At 31.8% G+C, this 21196-nt stretch overlaps 2 protein-coding genes across 2 annotated transcripts; one reads left to right on the top strand and one right to left on the bottom strand.

Annotated features, from left to right (window-relative positions):
• Positions 1 to 5012: 5012 nt before the first annotated feature.
• Positions 5013 to 6433, top strand: LOC105636377 (uncharacterized). The gene is made up of 3 exons (XM_089717330.1): positions 5013 to 5309; positions 5384 to 5509; positions 5849 to 6433. Exons 1-3 carry the CDS (start codon positions 5013 to 5015, stop codon positions 6173 to 6175), a joined length of 750 nt encoding a protein of 249 aa, XP_089573456.1. The 3' UTR covers positions 6176 to 6433.
• Positions 6434 to 6481: 48 nt separating this feature from the next.
• Positions 6482 to 9353, bottom strand: WRKY49 (WRKY DNA-binding protein 49). Its single transcript, XM_012219570.4, has 3 exons — positions 8872 to 9353; positions 8640 to 8786; positions 6482 to 7107 (listed from the first exon to the last, which is right to left on the bottom strand). Exons 1-3 carry the CDS (start codon positions 9138 to 9140, stop codon positions 6618 to 6620), a joined length of 906 nt encoding a protein of 301 aa, XP_012074960.1. The 5' UTR covers positions 9141 to 9353; the 3' UTR covers positions 6482 to 6617.
• Between the last annotated feature and the right edge of the window lie 11843 nt (positions 9354 to 21196).

Genomic DNA, 21196 nt, shown 5'->3' on the forward strand with positions numbered 1-21196 from the left:
AAAAATCATATTACCCGATCTATCTCTCTCTCTCGTTCGTGCAATGTGAAACCAGAAAATGTAAAATAACCACGCCAACACTTAAGGGAAGGACCGATAATGGCGCTAGAAGGTCATAACTCATCGTCCTGTCACCAGTAATGGAGGAGAATAGGACTGGAAAGGCGCTGCAATAGTGGTTTCGTGAAGGAAGAGGGAAATATCGGGGGCTCCTGGTATTTTAGGTAAGTTTTCTTTAATTAAGTTTAGTTTATTTCCTTGGTTAAATAAGCGTTTAATTTCCCCCTTGATTTTTATTAGTTTGATTTTATTTATACACAATAGATTTTATTTTAAGATTGTTTTATTTTGAATTTAAATTTTTAGTTTATTTTTAATTGTCAAACTTTTATACTTCAGATATTTCAATTTTGTTGGTCAATTTTGAATTTACAATAAGAATGTGAAAATAATAGTATATCATTTAAATGCATTATTTTAATAAAAAATTAATATTTTCAATATGATTGAAAAAAAAAAAAGTAAAATTTCTATTAATTAGTTATATATATATATATATATATATATATATATATATATATATATATATATATATATATATATATATAAATTTTGAATGAAAAACAATTCTCAAAAACCTTACTTGGCGCTCTCTCTTTTGAATATTTCTCTTTTTCTTTTTTTTTTTTTTACAAATTTTTAATTAATTTTTAAACATTTCTTTCTTATATCTAATTTAACATATATCTATATCTAAAATTTTAAATATTTAATTCTTTAAAATTTTTTAAAAGGAAAAAAAATCCAAAGATATTAAAAGTTTCAATTTCAAAATTAAAAAAATTCAAATGTTTTAAAATTTTCAATTTCAAATTAAAACAATTAAGACAATGTTAACTCTTTGGTCTCTTTTTTTTTTATGGTATCCTTTTCTTCTGCATCCCGTGATGTATCTTATTTTTAATGTTTATTATTATTATTATTTTTTTTTTTGTTATCTGTCATATGTGTTGTATATGTGTAGTTGTAGGTATGAGAAATATCATGTTGATGGAGATAAATAGAAGGAAAAATTAAATATAAATCCATTTATGTTTTTTTGAAATGTATTATATTTTTAGCAAATTGTATAAAACTATAAATTTTTTTATTTATTGCTTCAGATACATATATATGTAAATTTTGATTATTTATAATATTTTAATTCATGTAATTATTATTATAATAATATATATTTTTATTGCTATATTTCATACATTCAAGTATTTGATATGATTTGAGTTTTTGAGTTTTGAAAGAGTTTCACTAAAACTGAATTAATAAATTGGGAAGAGAAATGTAAATATAATTTTTATTTATTTATTGATTTATTATTATTATTATTGAATTTACTATTGCAGTGTTTATATATATATATATATAATTCAATAAATACATTTTAAAATAATAAAATAATTTGATAAATCAAAATGGCTTAATTATAAATTTAGTGTCTCAACTCTCCGATTTTTTTTATTTTCGTGTCTCAACAAAAAACTTTTGTAATCAAGTGTACGAACCCCCAAATTATTTTCAATCGGGTGTCTTTATCGTACGTGGCATGTCAAAAATACAAATATGATGGAAAGAGTTTACTGAATATTTAAAATGAAGCTAACTAGGACGGCACATATACTATCATATTGGATTGACATGTAAAAACCATTACTAGGATTTATGAGATGGTGTTGTGCCCTTTAAAACTAGAAGAATGGTTTATTCAAAATGATGTTGATTATGCTTGCATGGCACTAGAGAAAGACAATAAAGCTTCGGTTCAACTTTTTATGAATAAGCTTGATTATGTCAAGTTCAGGATACCTGCTATTCTTGTAATCCAGTTATTCATTAATCTTTAATTGTATCATCAAGCATTCAAGTAACCAAACTCTAATCCTCAAGAAGTTGAGCTTCTGTATCACAAATTCTTAAATTCAACTGGGTTTTTTCCAAACAACATAGGCAATATACTGAATGGAGAGGGAGGGAGACACAGTATTGTACCAAAAAAAATAAACAAAAAAATTCTAGTTTAGGATTACCTAAAAAGAACATAAATTCTATAAATTCAAAAGATTGGCACCTGGTTTCAAAATTATCTAAAAAGAAGATAACCTTTTTCCAATTTTTCTGTAAAAATAAATTCAATAAATTAAAAAAATATTAAAGAATAACTAGTGTTTCATTTTTAGTGGATCTAATTCAATTTGATAAACAAGAAAAAAAAAACTTATAGAGTAGATAGATTATTCCAGTGGAATTAGACTTGAATCTAAAAGCTAGGTTACCGGCGAGTTTGGGAGGAGAAGGAACGAGATTGAGAATTGACAAGTGGAAGAGCAACCGACAATGAGATTTTGCTCTGCCACGACGAATATGATGGTATTATTGTTGATGATAATGAAAACACAAACTGTTTAGCTATTGAAGTCTTAACTTACTACAACTACTACCGTCATTTTGTCTCCCTCCTCTATGTTTAGTGTTCACCTTCTTTTGGGACTGTTGCGTTGCGTGAAAGCAATAGTAAGGATAATAATGCCATTTTATAAATTCTAATAATGTCTTTTACACGTCAATCCAACGTGGTAATATATGTGTCATCCTATTTAGCTTCATTTTAAATCTTTAATAGGACTTTCCCGACCTATTTGTATTTCGGCATGCTACCTAGGATGGAGGCACTTGATTAAAAGTAATTTTAGAGTTCACGTATTTGATTGTAAAACTTTTCTATTGAGACATCAAAATAGAAAAAAAATTTAAGGGTGTGTTCACTTGTAGAAAACTAGAGTAGTTTTTTTGAAAAATTGTTTAAAAAAATTAGAAAACAGAGTTTTGTGTTTAAATCAGTTAGTTTTCTATTTGGAAAACTAAAAAACAGTTTTATAGTTTTTTAAAATTTAACTAAGATTTGAAAAACAGCTTTAAATTATTTTTTCGAGTTTTCTTTTATAACAAAAGACACGTTTTATAACTGTTTTCTATTTTTTAAAAATGGCATTTTCATAATTAAAATTATAAAATCTATAAATAATTTTTTTCTATAAAATATTTTCATTGAAAAAATAAAAATTTTTAAATAACATAAAACCTTTTTTATTGTTGGATAAGAAGGAGGGAAAGAAAGCCCCGAAAAAGAACAAAGGAGGACCTAACCACATTTGAGGAGCCTAGGCCAACCCACATGCTGGCAATCCCGTGCTAAAAAAGTAGAAATACCGGAGGGGGATGAACGAAAACATGACAACCCTTCTCACAAAAAACCCCAGCATTAGCAAGACTATCAGCAACTTCATTGGCCTTCCGAAAACAGTGCTGGAAACGGACAGTCCATGATCACCGCAACAGCTCTTGAATCTGGGATAATAAATTGTGTAGTCTCAAATTCTTAGAAGAGTAAGCTGAAATCAGTTCCAAAGAACTTTTTGAGTCCATTTCCACCAGAACTTGTCGAAAACCTTTGCCCTGGGCAAGACATAGACCATGAAACGCAGTCCTCAATTCCGCTTCCATTGAAGTACATATTCCAAGACGAACTTGAAAACCACCACACCAAATGCCTAAATGATCGTGAAGGGCCCCACCTGCACCACCTCTGCCTAGATTCCCTTTAGAAGCCCCTTCAGTGTTGAGCTTAAACCATCCATAAGATGGAGGCTCCCGAGCGATCATCTGGATAGTCCTAGCACCCGTTGCAGGAGTGCCATGCCGCATCCAAACCTCAGCATTAGCACTAATCTAAGATGTCAAAAGAGAGAAACGAGTAGAAATAGGAGCTAAGGTATTATTGAAAATGAAGTCATTCCGCCATTTCCAAATCCACCGTAGGGTCAGAGTCAACACTTGAACCGGAGAATGAGTAGAGAAAACAGAAGACTCCAAAGAAGGAGCTAGTAACAGCCACTTACTCACATCACAACCAACAAACTTCAGTAAAGAATCAAAGGACCATATCTTCTGCGAAAATTTATATTATGATTTAATAAATAAATAATTTTATTATTACAAATACAGTATGTGTTTATTTTTAAAAAATTTTACAAAAAGACAAAAAATGATGTTATTATTATAAATAATCAATAATAAAAATTCAAAAACTTTTAAATAAAAAATTTTTAAATTTATTTTATAACATTTTATTTCTTTTAATTATAAAAATTATGAATAATGTTTATGAAGTTAAATCAAAATATTATTTTTTATTATTACCAAGTAAACGCATTTTTCATTTTCTGTTTTCTAGTTTTCATTTTCTTAGAAAACAGAAAATTATTTTCTATGAGTAAACACACACTAAAGTTGAGACACTAAATTTATAATTAAGCCTTTCAAAATTAATGCTTTGTTTGGGAAGGAAAAAAAATGAAAAAATAATAAAAAATGAAATCTATTTACATTAAATAATGTAATTTTTCAATTTATTCATTATTTTTAATGTAACGAGATTTTTTATTTATATAAAAATTATAATTTTATAAATCTACACTTTAATATCTTTCTAACCATTTCCCATTAAATTTTTTGAATCTTAAAATTTTATTAATAAATTACTGGAAAAAATTTAGCAATAAGACTCGCTATAACACGGACCAATAAGTCCACCTCATACGTCCACCCTAGTTTCTCAATACTAAGTGAAAAAACTTGACGAACGAGGAACATAAAAAACTAAAACATTTGTAATAGAATGAGGAGAATCCATTTCCAGGGCTTTGCGTATAGAATGTGCTAAGTTAACAAATGAAGTGGTTGGAAATATTTTATCTGGCAGTCCTTTGCTTGAATCGTTAGAACTGGGCATCTTCTTTAACGATGGGTTTGATCATCTGCATATTGATTCAAAACGTTTGAAAAGGTTGGCTTTAAATCCTTTTGATCCTAAAGACAGAGAGCAATATGTGCTTAAAATTTCAGGTCCTTGTGTCTAGAATTTTGAAATTTTGGCCGAATGCTACTTTTTCGAAAATAATATGTTAGTCGATTTGCCATTTTTAGTCTGCCCTACTCTTGATTTTGATATAGATGACGAGCACAATGATGTCGAGCATCTTTTTAACCAGGTTATGCATGTTAAGGAGCTAAAAATGGGGACTTGGTCTCTGCAGGCAATTTCTTTCCCCTCGCGTGCGTTTCTTAGAGCTATAATTTTTATTTGGTTTTCTCATTATTCGAAGTTGAACTTTTTCTCTCACTCTGTTTTGACTGCTTTATTGCATCTTGCATTTTTATATCTGAAGGCTATATCATTTTCGGAAGTGGAGGATTTTGTATATTAGGTCTTAGAGTTAGGCTGTGATATATCATGTTTGGAAGTGGAAGATCAACCATTTCATTGTTAAAGACCAAATGCTTAACAATAGATGCTTCCAAATTTGACTTGGACCTCCATGGGATTGTAAGGTTACTTCGAATTTCACCTGAGCTAGAGAAATTAGTCACAAAGTTCTGCGATGGCAGATGTGAGCAGGTACATTTACCTGAACAAAGTTTTAAATTCTTGCTTGCTGCTTTGAAATGTAGAATTCAGTTTAGTCATATTGTTTTCCATGAAAAAGAATCAACTTTTTTTTTTTTTTCTTATTATTGTTGGGGGAGGAGGTGGGGTTTGAAATGAACATTTCCATTCATACCTAATATCTAAACGTGAAATTTGAAATGAATTCCATGGTATTAATAGTCATATAAATTTAAGCTACCTTCTTTGAAGTCAATTTTCATTAACTGTTTGGAGAACCCCGGACCTAAAAATTTACTACTTGATAAATAACTTTGTATTGATTATCTCTCAGATGCTATTTATCTGCAGTATTTATGTGATTATGATGACCTGGACTCCTATGAAGTAGCAGAGTGCTATTTGATGTTACAGAAGACAGTTTTCACTTGTTTGTCATCGCATCTGAAGACTGTTGAGATCATTGGCCTTAATGCAAGCGTTGATGGGTATGAACTTGTACTAAATTTTGTGGAGTTTTTGCTTAAGAATGCAGGAGTATTGGAGAAGCTCATCATATATGATGCTGAACATCCGCATGTTACACATACATTAGATTTTGTGCTTGAAGTTTCTCAAAAATTGTTAAGCTTCCAGAGAGCTTCACCTCATGCCATGATTATTTTGTTTCCCAAGTGATGTTTGATAGTTTCCGTTGATTCAAACTGATCTTCAAATTTGGGAGCTTTGGCTTTCAGAGAGGCTTGGCAAAAGGTCATGGCTATGGTGGTGTTGTCTTTGAAGGGGATGCTAGAAATGGTTGGTGAACTAATGACTTTTGTTTATGTTTGTAAATTGCTAGTCCTAGTAACATGCAATTTTTAAATCATATTATCTTAGCCTTTTGAGATTTGAGATTATCTGTTAGTTGGTTATTTAATCTCATTCACTACATCCTCTCCTTTCTGCCATTAGCTTATTGCAGGAAGAAAAAATAAACATATCTTTGTGGGAGGAAGTATTAATTGATATTATAATTTTACATTATTTCACAACATTGTCTAGGCCACAAATAACAGAATAAGTCAAGGAAGGAAGAGAGACTATTGGGTTTTGACCCACTTAAGGAATGTACATTACTTCACCTAATTCTAATGTTTAAGCCAATATCAAAACATGAATGGGAATGATTGGAGGACCAAGACAAGGAAGAATTGGGTGAAGTAGGAGGAGAACAAGAAGAAGAATTTGAAGACACATTATTGTTGTTTGATGGATTCCTGATCATGAAAGGCACAACATCTTCAAGTAGTCCTTGAGGCCCTTCTGCTTCCATGATTGATTCTTGCATGCAATCTTCAAATGAGGCAGTGGTTGCACTTGCATGTGAATTTGATGGGCCCAATTCTTGGGCCTCTTCTGGTGCTTGTTGGGTTTCAGCTTCTGTAATGGGCTTCTTGGGCTTCTTCAATGGTGGGTTTATAATATCAGGTTGGTCTACTAAGAAATATGGATATGCAAAGTGTAAATGGAGTCCTTCATAGGTTATAATGAGTGTGTCTTGATCCTCGCTTGATCTTTCTACTTGCTTTTTTGCACTGCATCTTGGGTTTGTGCACCTGTAGTAGCTCCTGTTACCATAAAAGAAAATTTGTCAAAAAACCTTTCTTTTAATCATTAGAATCAAATGAAAATAGAGTTTGAACTCAATGTTTACAATCTTTCATGATCTAAATGTAATTAATCGAACCACTTGGGAGTAATTGAAGTATTAAGGTTTGCTACTATTAAGTTAAATAAAGTTGTAAGTTGACTAAGGTCTAATAATTAAGGTGTATATTTCTGTATATGAATATTTAAAGTTGCCATGATCTCTTCCATTATAATAAAAGATATGGGAGAAGTTGAGCAGATTAGGACAAATCTGAGTAGACGCAAGACAGAATGCCTTAAATACAAAGTTGAATATACATTCTTCGTTTTCTTCTCAACCGACACCTATGTTTGCAAATTTAAAGTAAGGAAATTTTTTACTTATAAAATAAGGAGGTGCTGTATTTAAAAAGAAAGATAAGGCTACTATTAGGAGTAACATATTGAGGATTTTTACTATAAAAATCAAATGAGTAGCTAGTTGGACTTAGGAACTCATTTAGTTGAATATGGATTAGAACGGTCAAGACCGAGTCTATGACCTCACCCATAAACCAGACGAATAAAAGTATGGATTAGAGTGGTTAGAAATATCTTTGTTTCAAAAATTATTTTTCATTGTTTTTTCTAAGAATATGGTCATGGATCGAGTCTAGAGAGTTCAATCCAAGTTAAAATAGATTTGATTGGTTTATTTTTTTCTTTTCTTTTTAAGAACTATTCATATACATATTATATTTTCAAAATTATATTTATTATTTAATTTCACTCAACCAAGCTTGGTTGAAATGAAATGAAATTTTCATGGTAAAACTTGAAATAAAGAATGCACATGCTTGATGATATGATTGTGGATACACATATGCATCCAAATGAATAGATATTAAGTATAAATGAAAACGTAATGCTTACTACAAAGGAAGATAGCCATAAAACATATGAGGTGAACGCTATCACAAGTTTACCATAATCCAAGATGGATGAAAAAGACTATTCGGGCTACTAAAAAGATTCCTTTCTGCCTTTGATTTGTGACATTTCACACATTAAATTAATTAAATCTAGCTGCCTCATTCTAACGTATTTTCATGTCAAACCCAAATTGGCAAGGAAAATGGTAATAATGGTAAATTTAGACGATTTTCTTGTTAGAAGGTCACTGCCTTTTTACTAGATAGGTTACAAAACCTAATGCAATATTGTGGAAAAATGCATAGAGGACAATTAGGTTAGGTCACCTCAGCCTAGCTCAGGTGGTAAGAGACAGTGTGACTTCATTAAAGAATTTATAGATGAACATTCAAAGAATGATTAACAACCACTCTCCTCTTCTTTTAGGAAAAAAAATGAAAATATGGTGATTGAATAAAAATATATATTTAGCTATGAAAACAAAGTATTGAGCTAAGCTATTTAATAAGATTAAAATTAGCCAATTTGAAATGGATTGATTAGCATATGATAAAGTAAAAGAAAATTGAAAATAAAGAAGAGAATTGCTAGTTATTACCTAGGATTTTGGCTGTTCTTAATAGATTTTTGCCCATACTTTCTCCATTTATAACCATCATCAGCCATTCCATTGCCACAAGTCTTGAGTTTCAGAGTATACTTATTATTCTCAATTTTGCTGAAACCTCTCTCGAACATGGAAACTCTGCAACAATTAATTAAATTGAATATTGTTTTTTAAAAATTTAGTAATACGGTTAAAAATAAACTAAAAGAAAGTAAAATAAAACCTGGCTTGGGAAACAACTTGCTGCGATTGCAGTCTGTGGTTTGCTGTGATCGATAAAGCATTTTCTATATCATGAATTGTTGGCCCAGAATATACCGTAGAAATGAGTCGAGCAATTGTAGTTTCATCGTCTGAAGGGTTTGGTTTGGATTCGACTGTGTCATTTGGTAATAGAAAGAAAGGAGATTCATTATCGAGAAGCTCTGTTACGAGCTCATCTTCTGCTCCTTCCAGCCAGTTAGTCATGGCGGCTTTTACTTCCTCCTCCATTATTATTATTGTACAACTCAATTTATCTGTTTGTGCATTTAGAAAAGAAGAAGAAGAAGAAGAAGAAGAAGAAGAAGAAGAATATCAACGACTGCTACAGAATGTGGCACAACATAAGCCAAAAGAAATTGATAAGAAGTAGTCAGTAAGAGAGAAAGGTTTTATAAAGTATATGAGAGAGTGGAGTCGATGAGGAGCAAGTTTTGAATTGTGATGTATACGTGCCTTCTTAACCTTAAGATCAAAATCCATTTATATATTATTTTTATTTAGAGATAAGAATTTTCTCATGTGTATTTTTCTACTTTCACTTTTATTATTACTGGTCAGACATGACTTGCAGGTTGACATGCTCGTTATATTTTCATTTTTTATATTCTTTTAATTGTTTATCTATATAATATTAAAATATAACATTTATATTAAAATAAATATAATTTGTTAATTTGCATTAGATTTTGTCGTCAAAGCTACTGGCAATGTTATTTCTTATGTAATTAATTCTATTTTTATATAATGAAGTAGTCTCAAAATAAAGTTCAATCAAATCCCTATATCTAATCCTTCAGTCCCTAATTTATAAATATAGATTCTTAAAACCCGGATAGGTGCTCAAAAAAAAAATCTAATATCACTCAATCCCTAACCCTTGCCCTTAATCCCAAATCAATATATATATACAGCTATAATAAAAAATAATAATAAATTTTTTTATTGGTAGGTAAAAGAAAAGAAATGAGAAGATGATTTGAATTAATAATGGTAATCATTTTGGCTATAATGGTAGTAGTATTATTTACCCGGTGCATTAGAGAAAGGAATATATGAACATACATATAAACTCTTGAAACCTAAAAAATGATCCAAAACAAAAATATATAGTTCTAGTTTATTTTATAAACACTATTTTCTTTCAAGTCAAATATATTTAGGATATAAAAGAAAAAATATCAAGAAAATTAAAAATGCTTGATCAGGAGGCCATCTATTTATTGCAAGAGAGATATAAATCTTTTACTAAATTAAAGTGATAATGGTTACAAATCAATTTAATAACAGAAAAAGAAAATAAAAAATAACAAATTTTTATTAAGAATAAAACTCTTTTAGAAACTCAACATATACCAAGAAATAAAAATTATATTAAAAAAATTATCGATTTGAATTTCAAAAATAACCCTAAAAATGCTATATTTTGATTAAATTTGATAGAAAAAATAAAGCTAAGTAAATAAATGAAAATTATAAAGCAAATCATGCTAAGACCCAATATTGGTCGGTTAATGAGTTTATATAAGTATTTTATTTCTCTATTGTTCTAAATTGCAAATTTAAAATAAATAAATAAGTTAGTTAAGTAATAAAAAAAAGATTACATAAAAGAAACGTTGTATCGTCTCCAAATAAACTCATAATTTTTCCTACAACTATAAAAAAAAAGAATAAACTTTTTTTCTTTTTTATTATATATATTTATTTATCTAAAAAATAATTTTTAGAAATTATATCCAATCAAATAATCAAATGTAATTTTTTTTTCGTATGAACCGCAGGTATCCTGAGTCCACTGAGCTAGAGAACTAAATCCTAATGGCACTAGTTCTGTATAAGAACGAGTATTTGCTTCATCCATAACGATGGAACTCCCGACCTCATCTCAGAGAAAAAAAGTGTCGAACCACTCATCCAAACATTCGTTGATATAAAATGTAATTTTCGAATTGACTATGAATAAGACTATTTTAGAATATTTTATTTAATTGCAATTATTATCTTATCTAATACATACACAAAATTAACGTATCAATATATTTTATTGTTTTGTATTTTGACTTTTGATAGGGAATTCCGTGACCTTCAACTGGTAACATTTTAGTACACATGGGTCACCACCTAATTAATTAATTAATTATTTATTTAATAATATGGGGCATGGTTTCTAGGTTGCATAGCAAGGTAATTGACAGCATCTAGCATGGACATACTTACACAGGCAAAAGCTGAAGATGGTTTCGGGCAAGTAAGTTGTTGAGGGAATTTAGGGCTATTGGTTAAAGAGTCATCATATATAATTTTTACACAAGGCATGTGTGTGTGTGATTTCATTTAGTGTTTTGTTTGTCTTGTTGTATAGTTTTTGATGGGATAGATGAATTGAAGTGGACCAAATAAAGCTTCTTAGATTATAGATAGATAGGTGGCTATATCTTACCCATTTCATGATTTCAACAAAGGCATGGGTCAACCATTTTTTGTTTTTTAAAAAAAAAATTAGAGTTTTGTTTGTATTATTCTCTACTATATGAATTTTTCTGTGGCATTGTATTTGTATATACATTAGTGGTAGAAGATATATTATTATTATTAATTTATTTATAGAAGGAAAGTTATTCATTTGTATTATTGTTCTGTTTAAAATTTTTGATGCATAAGAAATCTGATAACAAATATAATTAAATTGGATTTTAGTATATATATTTTCTTCACTTTGAAAGCAAATTGAATAGAGGTGTCAAAGTATCCTTTTAAAAAAATTCTTATTCAAATTTTATTTTAAAATTCTCAAAAAATAATATTTTTTGTTATTTAAAAAAACTTTATTAGTTATTTTAAAAACAATAATTAAAAATAAAAAGAACGAAATTTCAATTCTTTGTTCAATTGGTTCACTATTATAATTAAGTAAAGGGAGAAAATAAAAAATAAAAAGGGCATAGACAAGGAGTAGGAATTCCCTAATTAATATTATTTCCGTCTTATTTTGTCTGCATGGTTGGATAAAATACGTATATTAAGAATTTAGTCAATAAAAATTATTTTTTCCTTTTTCACCCCTAACTCATTAAGATATTACTACCTCCGTTCCATAATACTTGTCACATTTGAGAGAATAATTTGTTTCAAAATACGTATCACATTTGTGATTTCAAGGATTAATAAATCTTTTTTTTCATGTTTATCCTTTGTATATGATCAATAATTGTTACTTCAATTTAATGATTTTCTTAGAGAATTATCATTAAATTAAAGGTAATATAGTCAATTTACCCCATAATTTATTATAACTTAAATAAATTTAATGGTTTTCTTAAAAAAATGTGAAATTTCAAATGTGACAAGTATTATGGAACAAAGTCGGTAATAAAAATCTTTCATTTAATAAAAAATCATAAATTTTATTATGAAGAAAGTAATTGTTAAAATATATAACTTTAGAAGCCTTGCAAATATTTTAAGACATTCAAAAAAGAAATAACAAGCAAATAAAATGAGACAGAGGAAGTATATATATATTTTTTTGTTCAAAGCAACAAGTATGTCCTCATGGTGCAAAATATCAAATATACCTTTTTTATTCTTGTCTTTTGGTGTTGTTAGTGATTTTCCATCCGTTTCTTCCCTCATTGTTACAAGTAAACATATGAATTGAATTAGAGTTCTTATCCATGTTGAATACCAAACATAGGAATAGGAATATCATTCTTTATTCCTAATTCCATTTTTATTTTAATTTAATATTTTAATCTTATTAATTCCATTCTATCTACCAAACATGGCCTTAAATTTATCATCAAAAAAGCAAATGCATATAATACATGATTAATTACATAAAAAATTTGAAGTTCTAAATGTTCTTAAATTCTATAATCCTTGTTTTTTATAACTAATTTCAATGTTAGTATGCAACTCAATTATTGAAATTTTTTTTATATATGAGAGGCCTAACAGACGGGAATAACATTGTGGGCTGTATAGCAGAGGACAATCCTCTCCTTTAAATAATATTCACTAAATTGGTGATAACTTTATAGTAGAGAGAACTAGAATTCGAGACCTCTCACTCACTATATCTACTACGAGAGCTAGGAATACCAATTATACCACACCTCCTTGGTAACTCAACTATTGAATTTAAATTAAATTTTTCTGATGAAAAATATTTATTCTTTAAATATGAAAGAATCCAACAAAGATTTAAACATATTTTGTATTCCTAAAATCTTCGTTGATTTCTTATTTTCAATCAAATCTTTATAAGAGAAAAATAAAATGAAATTTTAGAGTTAAAAACAATGCATTTAGCATATTTTGGCTCAAATTCTTGTTGGAATATTTTTTTTCATTTAATCAACATAGCAAATTCCAATTTAAATTGAATTGAATGCTAAAATTAGAATTAGCTTATTATTTGATTACAAAATAAAGGTTATAAATAATTCAAAAACATACTAAAAATTAAAATTTATGGAGTAATTAAAGCCTATATTAAAAATCAACCGTATTAATAATTAATCCAGTGTAGGAATAAGCAATAAGTTTCACATTCTCAAGACATGAACAAGGAAAGAAAAGGAATGTTCATAATAAATAAACCAACATTAAAACAGAAATTGTATTAAATTTAGAAATACTAAACTTAATTGGGACATGAACGAACCTGAAAGAAAAAATTAATTCTATAACTTAAAAAGGGTGTGACAATGCTTATTAAAATCTTAAAAAAAAAAAAATAATTAAGTAATCTAATAAGTCAATAATAGGAAGGCAACAACTGTAGTTAGCAAAGTAACCTAATGCATAAAAAAATAAGGTACAAAAGAGTGAGTGGTTGCTTCAAAGTGAGGGAAGTTATGTCTGGTTGTGGCTTTGACTTTGCAAAACGAACACATACAGACAACGTTTGTGTTGTGCTGTGTGGTTGACTGTCAGAGTGGGCTTAGGTTCGCATTCGCTATCTACTGCTGGCCGTCGGTTCTGTTGTAGGCAACAAAACCCCGTGGACGTTTTCTCCAAAAGTCAACCCTTTATTAGATGGGACCATCTATTTTTGTTTGGTTGACACGTGTGGTTGTATTGGGTCCCGCTTTTGTCTGGATTTCACGTGTGATTACTGGAGAAGAATGGGGCGGTTCGAGCTGTCCCCTTCTTCATTCGATTTGACTTCCGAGTTCCGACTAAAACTAACAAACCCACCTTCAAGAGATTGCCCCAAAACGAATAAGGCAAGCTTTGGGAAAGCAAATGAATAATGAGTCAGAGTATTCAACCGGTATTTGGAGTTGTTTTATGAAATATTCAAATTTAGTTGGGTAAAATATAACTGTGTGGTTAAATTATGCTGTGTAAATTAACACTTAACTCTTTTTATATTTCTGTGACATCTTTAATTTATATTTTCATCTCATACTAGGTCATTTTATAAAAAAAAAAATTTCATCCAGAAAGTTAGCATATTTCATTTAAACAGTGTGTATAATTAACGATAAAGAGCTTACTTTCTGGATGGAAAGATCCAATCGTGAGACTGTAACATAAATTAGAGATATTATAATTGTTTCTCAAATATAAATAGATTTAAGAGTTAATTTGAACATAATTTAAGGATCCAATTTTATTTTATCAAATTTATTTAATTTTAATAAAAATAACCTCAAGTTCAATGAGTTCGAGTCAATTGCAAACCTTTGATACCATGAACAATTAATCAAATTAAATTCAATTAATATTTCATTTAATATTTGGACTTATATAATGAGTTGGTTTACCTTTAACATAAAATGGATTAAATCATTTTTTTCGAGTTCACTCTTCTTATTATGTCTCAATTTACTTAATAATGTGTATTATCCAATGTGGGATGATCTGCATACTTCAATAGATTTTATGTTTTGCTCTCTTTGATTGAAAGAGTGTGTTTTGAACTTGGATTAAGTTAACCAAAATTTAGATATGAATATTATTGTTTATATTTCATGGATTAAGATCTAAAGATTAGTAAATAAAATAGTGATTGATTTATGAGTTATAAAGAGAATATTAGTTTTTTTGGATGATTGTTCCTCCTCTGTGAGAGACTGCAAAATGGTTTTTATGGGTCAAAGTTGGATCGGTCGGGTAACTAAAATCTTCATTATTTGTGAAGTATTGTTGAATAAACCCTTAAAGAATGAGAAATAATGATTTAGAGTGTTCATAAACCGTTAAAATTGATCCACAACTATGGTTTAAATAGTTTGGTTTGATTTGTAAAATTTAAAAACTAATAAGTTTTATACTTGTGTTTATATGAGAAATCTTCTTTTTTCTCTCTGCCATGTGCACGTCTTGTCTGCCATGTGCACGCCTTGAAACATTGAATCTTTGTCTTCCACTCACAAGCCTTGGATACTGTCCACTATGTGCACGTCTTGTTCTTTGTCGCAATGAAACCATCACCATCTTCCATCTTTTCCACATCTTGTTTATTCCATCAACCCAGCGAAACCATCACTCTTTCCTCTTGCCTGACTTTGTTCCCGTTTCAGCCATGGAAGATAATTTTGCTCACCTTTCTATCGCTGAGGAGGAGGAGACTGGGCTTTCCCTTCCTACTCCAACTCATCACCCTCCAGTTGACCCGTATAATTTCTGTTTGGTTGGTATGTTTCTCACTTATAGCAGAGTCAACTTTGAGGCTATGAAACACACGCTAGCAGATCTCTGGCATCCTTTAGGCGGAATGGATATTCAGGAAGTGGGAGCCAAACGTTTTATCTTCCGTTTTTACAATGTGATTGATATGGACAGGGCTATCTCCGGTGGTCCTTGGTTCTTTAATAAACATCTTCTCGTTTGGCAACAGATCCAAAGTGGTGAAAACCCATTGGAGATCCCTTTATTGTTTGCTGACATTTGGGTCCAAATTAGAGATGTTCCGAAGGGAATTGTGGGTGAAGGAACAGCTAGAGCATTGGGTGATTTCCTCGGATCTTATCTGGAATATGATTTTAAGACATCTATGGAGGTTGTTTTTGAATACCTTCGCATCAAAGTGAAACTGGATATTAGGAAGCCTCTCAAACGTAAAAAGAAATTAATTGCTCTGTCTGGAGAGGTTTCTTATGTTCGTTTTCAATATGAGAAGGTTTTCACGATTTGCTTTCTCTGTGGCCGCATTGGTCATACAGAGTCATTCTGTGATCTTCGGTTATCTAAACCAAGAGAGGAACTGATTTTGGCCTGGGATGATAGTATTCGTGCTCCGGTGCGGCGTGGAGCGAGACGACAGAGTTCCTGGATCCGATCCTTTGGTGTCGCTGACATTTCAGCAAATTGGACACTTAGTAACTCAACACCCGTTTTGGAAGGAGATAACACTGTGGTGAGAAATTTTCGTAACTCCTTTTATGGTACATCTTCAAATCTTGACGAAGGCAATAACTCCGATAAAATGGAAGCTAATTTTTTTGAAGAGGGCGGAGTTGAAGATGTGGCTTTATGTATCAGTGATGAGACTAAAAAACGACAACGACTTTTTCCTACAACTCATAGCACCGCTGTAGTTTCTAATCCAAATGATTCTGCATCTGGTACCACTTCGACCATCAATCAGTCGGAGAAATATACATCGGTCGATCCTGTGAAGCAGGATGGCCGGAAGAAATGAAGCTCCTCTCGTGGAACTGTCGAGGACTTGGCAACCCTCGGACAGTACAAGCTCTATGTGATTTTGTTGCAATTTACCGCCCTGTTATTTTGTTCCTTTGTGAAACTTTAGTTCATAAAATGAAGCTTGATGACCTTTGTTCTTTGTTGCGTTTTGATTCTTGCTTTTCTGTGGATTGTATTGGGAGAAGTGGTGGTCGTGGTTTGTTTTGGAAGAGTGAAGTTGATGTTTCCATATCTTGTTACTCAAATAATTTTATTGATGCTATGGTTCTTTCTTCTGGTATTTCTTGGCGCCTAACTGGTTTTTATGGGTTTCCAGAAAGATGTAGAAGGCAGGAGTCTTGGGACTTGATTAGAACTTTATCCCGTAGACATATTGGTCCTTGGTTGTGTGTTGGGGATTTTAATAATCTATTGACTGATTCAGAGAAGATTGGTGGAAACCAATATCCTAGATACTTGTTGAATGGTTTTAAGGAGGCGGCAGTGGAGAGTGATTTATGTGATATTCCTGCTAAAGGCTATAAATTTACTTGGTTATTAAAAAGATTTGGCCGAATTATCACCCGTGAGAAACTTGACCGGGCTATGGCTAATAATTGCTGGTCCTGTTTATTCCAGGAAGCTTCTACGACTACATTGGTTTCACCAACATCGGACCATGACCCATTGTTAGTTTCGACGGTTGAGGGTGCGGTACCTTGTAGGAAGGAGAGGAGGTTTCGTTTTGATAATGCTTGGCTTCATGATGAAGATCTGGTTGGGATAGTTCGAGACAGTTGGTCCTCCTCCATGGGGTCTGATATAATGCTCCGTAAAAAATCTTGTATAGCCGCACTGCACAGTTGGGGTATGGACAGGAATTCGAGATTTTGGAAGAAAAAGAACAGCTTGAAGCGTGCTATAGATTTTGCTCGAGAGATTGATCCTTTTGCCGATACCACAGGTTTAATTAGAGAGTGGGGCAATATTCTAGCGCAGGAGGATGCTAGACGTAGACAACTCAGTAAACAATTCTGGCTGCAGCATGGTGATAGAAACAGTAAATATTTTCATGCTAAAATCAAAGCAAGAACACGCAGGAATTCTATTAATAATCTACAAAACGCTGCGGGGCAGTGGATTGAAAAGGAAGGTGAGAAGCAGCAGTTGTTTGTTGACTATTTCACTCATCTCTTTGCGCATAATGACACGAATTTTCAACCCCTTTTGAGATTGGTTCGCAGTACAATCAGTGATGATGATAACTGCATGTTGACAGCTCCCATCTCACTTGACGAAGCAAAAGCAGCAGTTTTTCAAATGGGTCCTGATAAAGCACCCGGCCCGGATGGTTTGAACCCTGCTTTCTATCAGAAATTTTGGCCTTTAATTGGTGGGGATGTGGTAACTGCCTGTAACCATTGGCTACAACAAGGTATTTTCCCGGACTCTCTAAATGATACCTTAATTGTTTTGATCCCTAAGAAAGATAGACCAGAATTGGTAACTGATTTTAGACCTATTTCATTGTGTAACGTGCTCTACAAGATTGTGTCTAAAATCCTAGCGAACCGATTAAAATTTGTGTTACCAAATATTATCTCTTGCTATCAGTCTGCTTTTATACCTGGCCGGCTCATCACTGATAATATTTTAATCTCCTTTGAAATGATGCATCATCTTAAAAAGCCAAGTAAAAGTAGATGTGGAAATTGTGCACTGAAAATTGACATCAGTAAAGCATATGACAAAGTTTGTTGGGCGTATGTTTGTGCCATGCTTGAGAAAATGGGGTTCTGTGCTATGTGGGTAAATTGGATGAAGATGTGTATGACTTCTGTAAAATATTCAGTTATTGTTAATGGGAATACTGTTGGATCTATTGTACCCGGACGAGGTTTACGGCAAGGGGATCCTATATCGCCCTACTTATTTTTGGTATGTGCAGAAGGCTTGTCACTTCTCTTCTCAGAAGCGGAAAGGTGTGGTAAGATTCATGGTGGTAAAGCTGGTCGAGGGTGTCCCAAAATCTCTCATTTATTTTTTGCAGATGACTCACTTTTCTTCTTCAAAGCATCCAATACTGAAGCCACTACTGTTAAAGGGATCTTGGCTACTTATGAGAGAGCTTCTGGTCAATCGATTAATTTTCAGAAGTCTGGCATTACGTTCAGTCCGAATACTAGCATGACTGTGAAAGCCGACATCAGCCAAATTCTGGGCGTGTTTAACCCCTTTGAGGGTGGTTCTTACCTGGGGCTACCTTCTCTGATTGGCAGGAATAAAAGACAAGTTCTTGGTTTTCTCAAAGACAGAATGTGGAAGCATATAAATAGCTGGTCTAACAGATTTCTTTCCAAAGCAGGGCGAGAGATTCTTATTAAGTCCGTGATTCAAGCATTGCCGGCTTATTGCATGAGTGTCTTTGAATTGCCTCTATGCCTTTGTGATGAGTTGGAAAAAATGATGAATAGTTTTTGGTGGGGTTCGAAGGGCAGTGAGAAGAAACTCCATTGGTTAGCTTGGAATAGAATGTGTGGGAGTAAAAAGGATGGGGGCATGGGTTTTAGGGATCTTCATTGTTTCAATATGGCTATGTTAGCGAAACAGGGGTGGCGTCTTTTGACTTCGCCTAATACTCTCCTTTATAGAGTCTTCAAATCTAAATATTTCCGTGATGGGAGGTTGCTTGATGCAAAAACGGGTCATCACCCTAGTTTTGTTTGGAGGGGTATAATGTCTTATAACATGGTCTTGAAACATGGAGTTAGGTGGAGGGTAGGCAATGGTAGGCGTATTTCTGTTGTGAAGGACCCTTGGTTACCCATTGATGGAGCTTTTTATGTGGAGGATGATAGTCTCTTTATTGATAATAATCTCCTGGTGAAAGATCTTTTGGTGGAGGGGGAGAGGCAATGGGATGTGGCAAAGATTATTAATCTTTTTTCTCTGCGGGATATCCACACTATTCTTGACATTCCCCTTAGTGTAAGAGATTTGGAGGATGAGCTGATTTGGCATTACGATAAGAAGGGTAATTTTAGTGTTAAATCTTGTTATTATCTTGCCTTGAGGGTGTTGGGAAGGGGTGGTGAGAGCATTGAAGGTGAGGGGTGGGGGAGTATCTGGAAGTTGAATGTTGCCCCAAAAGTTAGAGATTTCATTTGGAGAACCTTGCGTAACTTATTGCCTACTCGACGGAGATTGAGCAGTCGGGGTGTGAATGTGGACACTACATGCCCTTATTGTGATTTGGAGGAGGATATTAATCATGCATTATTATTGTGCACAAAGGTGTTGGAGGTTTGGAGGGAGTGTAGGGTGGAGGAAGCTTTTACTAACCTTTCTTTTAAATCTCTTTATTTGCAGGTCTTGAAGCAAAACAATAACGAAAAGTTAGCTTTTATCTCTTATGTCGCATGGAGTGTGTGGGATGCTCGGAATAAATTTCTTTGGCAACACATGAATTGGACTCCCTTGAATGTTAGTGCTATTGCTTCTATTCTTTTTCAAGACTTCAAGAATGCCTTGGTGAAGCCGCAAATACCCCAGGTACAAATTTTGCACGTAACACCTGCTATTACCGATCTGGGAGAGTGGACTTGCCATGTGGATGCAGCTATTTTTTCTAATATACGATCGGCGGGTCTAGGAGCTGTTTTTGAAGACAATGAAGGACATTTTTTGCGTGCTCTTTCCAGCTTCTATGAAGGTCAACCCTCTCCACTTATGGCAGAAGGTTTGGCTCTGCGTTTCACCTTACAGTTTATAACTCGGCATATTCAGAGTGCGGGTACTATCCTCATAGATTCTCAAAGTATTTTTCATGCTCTTTTTTCTAAGACTAGAGATATGAGTGAGTTGGGTATTGTTATTTCTGATTGTATTTTGTTATTAGCCTCCATTCCACTAGTCAAAGTTCGTTGGATTAGAAGACACGATAATATAGGTGCTCATTGTCTAGCTAGAGCGTCCTATCGTTTTACTCGTGTTCATGTTTGGGACTCAGTGCCTGACTGTTTGATGGATTATTTTTCCTTGAGATAATATATGATATTTCCTCTCTTTCAAAAAAAAAAAAAAAAAAAAAAAAAAAACTAATAAGTTTTCAGTTAGGTTTATGAATTTAGGGTCCAAACCAAACCAAATGTAATTAATTATACTGTAATTAATAAATTACTTAATTAATGACTTGTTAAATAATTAAAATGAAAAAAATAGTGTAAAATTGAAATTGTTAAGATAAAAATAAGGGGTGCAAATTAATTTTTTTTTCATTTAAAAAGAACATGTTTATAAAATATTTATTCCATTGAAAACTGTTTAAACCAAATTTAACCGATTTAAATTGTATTTATAAATTTAGTTCGGTTTGATTATTTTTTGTTGATTTAGTTTGAATTTTTTATAAATCATCACCATAGGTTTAATTTGTAAACATACATTTAATAATCCACTAATTACCAGTTATATGACCTCGCCACTGATCACTAATAATTATCCCTAATTTATCATTTTTTTATTTTTTTTCTCATATTTAATAAAAATTTAAAAAAAATAAAAATTTATAATTCTAATTTTTCAAAAAAATATTATTTTATTTTAATTATCCGGTATCTGAAACTCACTGATCCGATTAATCTGGA

This window comes from Jatropha curcas, chromosome 2 (genome assembly GCF_041381405.1).
Source record: "Jatropha curcas cultivar XTBG-Jc1 chromosome 2, XTBG_Jcur_1.0, whole genome shotgun sequence".
Taxonomy (NCBI): domain Eukaryota; kingdom Viridiplantae; phylum Streptophyta; class Magnoliopsida; order Malpighiales; family Euphorbiaceae; genus Jatropha; species Jatropha curcas.

Excerpts from the sequence above, each read along its gene's own strand:
- LOC105636377 (XM_089717330.1), top strand. The coding sequence starts at position 5,013 with ATGTTAGTCGATTTGCCATTTTTAGTCTGCCCTACTCTTGATTTTGAT. Across the intron at positions 5,310-5,383 it reads TTTCGGAAGTGGAGGATTTT|ACCAAATGCTTAACAATAGA; the intron begins GTATATTAGGTC and ends TCATTGTTAAAG. Across the intron at positions 5,510-5,848 it reads GCGATGGCAGATGTGAGCAG|TATTTATGTGATTATGATGA; the intron begins GTACATTTACCT and ends ATTTATCTGCAG.
- WRKY49 (XM_012219570.4), bottom strand. The coding sequence starts at position 9,140 with ATGGAGGAGGAAGTAAAAGCCGCCATGACTAACTGGCTGGAAGGAGCA. Across the intron at positions 8,787-8,871 it reads CAAGTTGTTTCCCAAGCCAG|AGTTTCCATGTTCGAGAGAG; the intron begins GTTTTATTTTAC and ends TAATTGTTGCAG. Across the intron at positions 7,108-8,639 it reads AAGAACAGCCAAAATCCTAG|GAGCTACTACAGGTGCACAA; the intron begins GTAATAACTAGC and ends TTATGGTAACAG.